The 7,329-nt window shown below is 53.2% G+C and overlaps 1 protein-coding gene across 5 annotated transcripts; it reads left to right on the plus strand.

Annotated features, from left to right (window-relative positions):
- LOC102963404 (testis, prostate and placenta expressed) lies at positions 1-6,986 on the plus strand. 5 transcript variants are annotated; one of them, XM_042968836.1, is made up of 8 exons: positions 1-99; positions 856-1,080; positions 3,989-4,050; positions 4,316-4,490; positions 4,926-4,987; positions 5,199-5,263; positions 5,641-5,673; positions 6,811-6,986. In XM_042968836.1, the coding sequence occupies exons 2-8, from the start codon at positions 858-860 to the stop codon at positions 6,839-6,841; spliced, it is 651 nt and encodes a 216-aa protein (XP_042824770.1). In that variant the 5' UTR covers positions 1-99; positions 856-857; the 3' UTR covers positions 6,842-6,986. The 5 variants fall into 5 exon arrangements, with proteins under 5 accessions (XP_042824770.1, XP_042824768.1, XP_042824767.1 ...); XM_042968834.1 differs by lacking the exon at positions 5,199-5,263 and having other exon boundaries at positions 1-112; XM_042968833.1 differs by lacking the exon at positions 5,199-5,263 and having other exon boundaries at positions 805-1,080.
- Positions 6,987-7,329: the final 343 nt, after the last annotated feature.

A 7,329-nucleotide genomic window follows, 5' to 3' on the forward strand; every position in this document is an offset into this window, starting at 1 on the left:
GGCCAGCCCATCTTCCTGCCTCTTCTCTCCACTGAGTAGTCAGAAGAGCAGAAAACCCTCGTAGGCCTGTGCATCTGGGGCCTGTGCCCTGCAGACAAGGTAGCCACTGTTGGTGGGTGAGGAGCAGTGTGTCCCTTCCCCCCCACTTCTCCCCGCCCCATTCCCCATCCTCCCCATGCAGGCCTACCCCCTGAGACAGCTTCCTCAGGCCAGTCACCTTGCCCTCTCCCTGTTCCTCCATGGTCCAAGGTCCTCGTTCCTCCTACCCACTTACCGCCCACCTCCCTCTCGCACCTGTAACTGGGTCAGGAAGAAAGCAAGCCAGCTCAACAAATTCTCCTAACGTTTAAATGACCGAAAGGCTGTGGGAATAGCCGCTCTTTAAAGGGAGGCACTGAGTAACCAGCAATGCTTTTGTAGTTCATATCTCTTGTAGTTCATGCCTCTCCCCTTATTTAAAACTTTCCTGTGTCTCCCTGTAGAATTTTGAGTAAATGCCAGGCACTTTAGCTAAGGCCAGAAGTCCATAATTAGCTACCCAGAGGCAGACTGAGCTAAATTCTGAACCCACTTGCTGCTGCTTCTTCCTGATCATTATTTAAGAATAGAAGACTCTTATGCCTCCTCTTTTAGACCGTTCCCAACCACACACACCCTGTGCTCACCTGCCAGAGCCCTGAGCACGTCGTGTGTTTGTGCATGCGTGCGTGAGTCCGGGTGTCCCTGACACCACATGGGGAGCTCCTAGCCGAGGGTACATCGTCCATAACCGTTGGGCGAGTAGACAAATCCGCACTGGCCAAGGTCGCGCTACCCCACAGGAGGGTGTTTGGTCGGGGTGTCTCTGCTCCCCAGCCATGGCCCGCATCGTCGACCTGGTGCCCTGGGAGGACGGCTCCACCCACGTGTACGCGTCCCCAGCCATCTTGCTGCCGGTGGCACGGACGCGCAACCAGCTGGCGGGCGTGAAGCGGCAGCTCTACCACCCGGCCTTGCCCAGCCTGCGCCGCATGGACATGGACTCTGTCAGGGCCTGTCTTTCGGACGAGCACTGCCGGTCCACCACCTACTGCCGCAAAGGTCAGGCCACCTGGCTGCCGCTGGCGTCCGCGGCCCCTCTGGGCCTTTGGGAAAGGAGTGGGTGGAGGGTTTCAAGGAGAGCCCTGGTAGAGGGCAAGGCCGTCGGTGGCACATGAAAGCGTTAAAAGGGCTAGTCCCAGCTCTGCTTAGGTCTGAGCCTCTGCTTCCCTATCAGGAAAATGGGGATGATAACAGTGCCTGCCTTGCAAGGTTATCGTGAGATTAAAACAAGCCAAGAGAAGCACTTAGTACCCGGCAAGTGCTTCTCGTAGTGCCCGGCACATAGTACGTGCGCAACAATAATGTGGCGGTTGTTATTCAGAGAGAGAGAGAGCTGTGCAGAAGTCAGTTGTGGTAGTAGTAGGAGTGATAATAAAAGCAATAATGACAGCTTCTGCCCAACCTGCTCTCCAGATGGAAAAGAGGAATAGCCTCCTCATGCTTACCGTGAATGGGAGGAGGACCTGAGCGTCTTTGGGGTGAAAAGGCAGCATAGGCCCAAGGAGTAAGTCTTCATCCATTGAGCGGCTTGGGTGTGAAGGTGGGGGTGCCTGTGAATGAATGAATGAATGAATGAATGAATGAATGCAGGAATACACATTCATTTCCACACATTTATTAAGCACTTGCTTGGTCCCTGACACTGAGCTGCGGCGGCGGGGAAGCAAAGGTGTCCTAGCTAGAGGGAACAGCACGTACAGGGGCCTGGAAAAGAAAAGCTGCAGGAGGTGTTGGGTGAACTTGGGGGGTGGGGGTTGGTTGGGCCAAAGGGTAAGTTTGGTGATCACAGTAGGAGCTGGGGAGGGGAGAAGGGCACAGCTCAGAAAGGGCCCTGTTGCTAAGCTCAGGGGTCTGGACTTGGGAGAGAAAAGAGGAACCTCTGAAGACCTGAAGCAGAAAAGAGGTCTGAGCATTCTGGGGGTGGGGAGGGGGTGGAGGATGGCCCAGAGGGACCAGAGGTGGATAAGGGGGGGTGGGTGTTAAGACACCGGGAGGGAACACAGTCTTCAGGAAGGAGTGACAGTGTCTTGGCCACAGGAGAGGGTTTGGGAAGGTATTTAGGAGATAAAGTAACAGGATTTGGTAACAGAGTGGGTGCCGAGCAAGAGCAGGAAGTCTGGAATGAGGCCCAGGTTGCAGCTGAGGTGACAGGTGGGGTGAGGGTGTCAGAGACTGCATGGAGACCTCCAGAGGTCCCGTGCAGAGCCCTGCAGGGGCCAAGATGGGACATGCCAGAGGTGGGTGGGGAGGTGGGGAGGAGGGAGGGATGAAAGGTGAAGTGGGGCCCCCCCACCTGTCCCTCTATGAGGGATCAGCCATGGGGCTCCCACTAACTGCTGTGTGGGAAGGCTCTTGGAAACCAGCAATTTACATTTTTAGGGAACACTCTTGATTTAGATATGTATTTTATGGCAAGTATATGCTTTTAATAAAAGTAATCAAAATTCAAAATGCTGTAATAATGTACGTTTTAACACCTCGCCGCCTCCACTCTCCACCTCTGCTGATTTACAGGTGTCCATCTAGTTCCTAATGTATCCTTCCACTGTTTATTAATGCAAATACAAATATATATACTTCTTCTCCCCAACTTTTTACTATGAGTGTATTCAAACATAGAGAAAAGTTGGAAGGATAATACTATGAACACCGGTTGCCTTCCACCTGCTTCGGGCACTGTATTACCATATTTGATTCTTCTCTTTCTAACACACACACACACTCACACTCTCCCACACTCTTCAACAAGCAGCTCCTACTGCTAACAGCCTCCTCTGTGACACAATACCATTATCACATCTAGGAAAGTTAACAATAATTCCCTAACACATAATATGTGGTCTATATTTAAATGTCCCAAATGACCCCTAAAGATATCTCATAGCTTTAAAATCCTTTTGGGGGCAGCTGGGTGTTGGTTGAGCGTCCAACTCTTCGTTTCTGCTCAAGTCATGATCTCACAATTTCGTGACTTTGAGCCCCATCTAGCTCTGTGCTTGCAGCCTGGAACCTGCTTGGGATTCTCTTTCTCCCTCTCTCTGCCCTTCCCCACGTGTTCTTTCTCTCTCAAAAAAACAAAACAAAACAAAAAACAAAAACAAAAACAAAAAACTATAAAATAAAATAAATAAAATAAAATAAAATAAAATAAAATAAAATAAAATAAAATAAAATAAAATAAAATAAAATAAAATAAAATTCCTTCTGGAACCAGACTGCAATCTAGGATTGTGCATTGCAACTGGGTGTTACATATCTTTAGTTTCAGTCTGAAATAGTCTGCCCACTTTCCATTTTTCCCTCATATCGACTTTTTAGAGTTCAAAATAGTTACATGATAGACAGTCCTACATTGTGAATGCGAGTGATTGTTTCCTTAGGGTGTTGTTTACCTTGACTGTTTTCTGTAAACGAGAAGCTGGATGGGGAGGCTTGATTAACCAGGTAAAACACTGCTGGCCAGAATCTTGCATGCTTGCCATAGTGCTTCAGCAGGAGGCACATAATGTTGTTATCCTGCTATTCGTGATGCCAAGTTTGATGACATGGTTAAGGTGATGACCTGAATGTATATTCTTCTCTGCCTCCAATCTCCTCAGTTTTATGCTTTAAAGCAAAAGGTAGCATACAGCATATACTCTTCTGCACCTTGGAGGTCTTGTATCGAGAATTTCCTATTTTAAGTAGCTGCATAGCGAGGATGTATGAGTGTATTTAACAAGTCCTTGAATGAGACACTTGAGCTATTCCCGGCGATTTTCTCTTATGAACAATGTTGAAATGGGTAGATCTTTTACTCCTATCATTTCCCAGTTGTGTACCTGTAATGTGGGATAAATTCCCAGAAGTAGGACTCGGGTCCAAAGTAGAGGAGACACCTACCTCTTCCCTCCTTTTTCTTCTTCAGATGACTTTGACAACGCCTACTTCACACTTTTCGGTGTCCCCAATAAACCCCTGCAGTGCTTGGTGAGTGTCCTTTGCTTCTGGCCCTGGGTTTGCTCAGGGGAGACGGTGTGAAGGCCCTGCCTGTGCCCAGCCCCAAGTACCTCTGGTTCTCCAGCTGCCTGCTTGTGGCCCTTCCCCCTTCCCATCTCCTTTAGGGGCTTCAAGGCCCTCCATCAGGCCCATGGGTCAGATGGGCCAAGTTGTCAGCTCCTGTCTATGGGGCGGTCTGGGTCGCCCCCCAGGCTTCAGCACCTACCACGCGGCCCTGACTCCCATCGCCCGGCAGGACATCACCGAAACCGGCCGGAGACTCCAAAACAGGTGCCATGAGGGAAAGCTGGTACCCATCGCGCCGGGCATCAACCGGGTGGACTGGCCTTGTTTCACTCGCGCCATTGAGGACTGGTCCCGCTTCGTGTCCTCGGCTGGCGAGTTCAAGTTGCCCTGCCTGAACAAGAGGGGTCAGTCTACTGGGCGCGGAGGATGCCATAAGGCGGGAGAGACCCGGGAAGCCAATTGCGGCTGGGGGGCGGGCGGCGGCATCAGGTGGGCTGTGGCAAGGACAGCGGGGAAGCTGAGGAGCAGCTGGGCACAGAGAGTGAGCGGGACCGAAATGGGCTGAGGGACAGGGAGGTGGCGTTCGTCTTGTGGAGGAGGCAGGGGCCAGGTCCAGGCCAGAGGACGCCATTGGGGCGGAGGCTGCGCGCAGGGCTGGGTCTGGGGCCCTTGGAGCAGGGTTTGGAGGCGGGGCTTGTTCTGGCGGGGCAGGGGAGGCGGGACTGGCTCAAATAACAAGTGTGTGGGCGTGGTTTGATCTAGGGGCGGGCTCAGGTAAGAGCGGGGGCGGAGTTTGTCCGCGGCGGGCTGGGGGCTGCAGATGGGCTGTCTCTCCGCAGTGGAGAGTTTCAGTGACTACGCGGTGCGGTACTTGAAGCCCGAGGTGACCCAGAACTGGCGGGTAAGGAGGGCTGCGCGCTGACCTGTCCCTGGGGACCAGGGGGTGGGGAAGGAGAGGCTAACACGGGGGTCGGGGAGGGGAAAGTACGCCCAGGCAGGGTTTCCCAGTCCCCAGGGCTAAGATCTCCGGCAGAGAGCAATGTGCGGGGCGGGGGCGGGGGTCAGTGTCCCCCTAGATTCACGGGCCCCCCATTCCTCTGGCCCTGCGCCAGTACTGTCTCAACCAGAACCCCAGCCTGGACCGCTACGGACAGAAGCCCCTGCCTTTCGACACCCTGTAAGTGACGGCACAGGCCCCGGGACCCCATACCTCAGGGAAGGAAGATGGGCCTCAGAGTACATGGCCATCTTCTTCAGAGTACAGTTAGTGACTCTTGAAACTGTGAGACCTGGGAAGAACTGCTGGGCTCCAATACACCTCCAAAAAAGTGCAGTTTCAAAATGAATAGGTGTTTAATTCCTATCAAGCGGAACACCCTGTCGCCCAGTCCCCCCTGGCAACCCCACCCTTTCGGAGTGGAGGTCTTAGGTGGGACGAGGGTGGACTTTAGTAATCCTTCTGGTGGGATGGCGCTTCTGGAGATGGGAGTGAGGTTCCTGGATAGGGTCGCCCTTCCCCACCTCGGGCTTACCTTCCTCCTCCGTTTTTCGCAGGAATGCTTACCGACGCTTCGGCTCAATCTACAGGTAGGGGAGTGACCCCGCCCCTGCTCGCACCTAGCCACTCGCCCTCGTCGGGGCTGTGCCTCGGCCGCCTCTGGACTCTGGGGATTCTCAGACCCCACTGCACCCACGGGGCCTCGCACCAAGGGATTGGTACCTCCTGGGTGATATTCGGGGACTGAGTTGCCTCCCTCCTAAGAGATCCTCGCCAGGCAAAAGGATGGCCTGCTGGGGGGTGGGGGGGAGCAGGGTGCCTGTCTCACCAGATTTGGCTCAGACTAGGCCAAAAGGAGGAGGGCTTACCAGGGAGGAAAGCGGCTGGAAGACTAAACAGGCACGTAAGACACATGATGGAAAGAACTGAGAGTTTGCCTTCCAGGATGTGGATAGGTGGTAAGGGCTGAGGCTCGTGTTCCCAGCAGGAGTGTGCAAGGTATTCAGGCATCTTCATCATTTGGTCATCTCCCACCTACCCAGCCCCCTTCCCTCCACGGCAGCAGTACCAGACTCCTGGGTATCATCCAAAGGACCAGCACAACCAGGCACTCCACACCTTTGCTGCTGCTGTTGCTGGGGCTAGATAATCCTTCCCTCTCTGCCTGGAAAATTCCTCCCCACCCTTGAAAGCCCAGCCTAGATGTTCCATCCTTCTTGAAGTCTTTGCTGATCCCCTGCCTCTCCCCTCTAGCTTAAACCCCCTTGGGTCGCTCACCACATGTGCACGCATATCTGACAGCATGCAGACTATGGCATTATACTTATCGTTGGAGAGCTTGCCTTCTCTCACCCACCCTGTGCACACACAAGGGAATGCTTTCTGACTTCTTACTGCTACATAGTGCCTGCTAGAGCAGGTGCACTAAATGTTTGAAAAATGAGCAAAGCAGTACATTATTCATAATCAATGGGAAACAAAAGATGAGGCAAAGTGAAAGCGGGGGAGGGGGGGCTTGAAAGTCAAGCAGAGTCACTGAAAATATATAAATAAAAGGAAACAGGGAGCCATTGAAGGCTCTTGAGCCATAGAAAGGCAGGATGGAAGGTGTGTTTTCAGAGCCTCGAGGACAGGGTGGCGGGTTTGGGGGAAAAGCCTAGAGAAGGACAGCCTGACTTTCCAGGACACCCTGGAGGCCCCTGCCTCACCCCTGTTTCTCTCCACAGTCGTGTCAACTACCTGACCCCCTGGCATTAATCTGTGAAAAGGAAGCCAGTCCTCAGGCTGCTGGGCTATGCCATCTCCGGTTCTCCAGCAGGACAGAGCGAGTATGGTGGCACCACCCATCTCCCTAAGAGTTCAGCCAGACTGGAAATAAACCTAATGCTCCCCCAGGAAGGAATCAGGCACGTGTGTGTGTGTGTGTGTGTGTGTGTGTGTGTGTGTTGTACGGACTGGGAGAAGGGTCAGTACCTCAGGATGATGATGTCCTACCTTTACCTGTCTCCTGCCAACTCCTGAGGAGTGGTGGGAGCCTGGAGAAAGCTGTCTCATGACCCCAGGTAGAGAGTCAGAGTCTAAGCCCCAGGGCTCAGCCAGGGGTGAGGTGTAGAGATAGCCTGCCTGCAAAATGGGTTTTCCCTATGCCCCATCCCCTGCTTGCAGCCTCACAACCAGGCTCCCTCCACTTCAGATGCTGAACTTGGGCCCGGGTCAAAAGGGATTGTTAGACACCTCTCTCAAAA

The sequence above is a fragment of the Panthera tigris genome, chromosome E2 (assembly GCF_018350195.1).
Source record: "Panthera tigris isolate Pti1 chromosome E2, P.tigris_Pti1_mat1.1, whole genome shotgun sequence".
Lineage (NCBI taxonomy): Eukaryota > Metazoa > Chordata > Mammalia > Carnivora > Felidae > Panthera > Panthera tigris.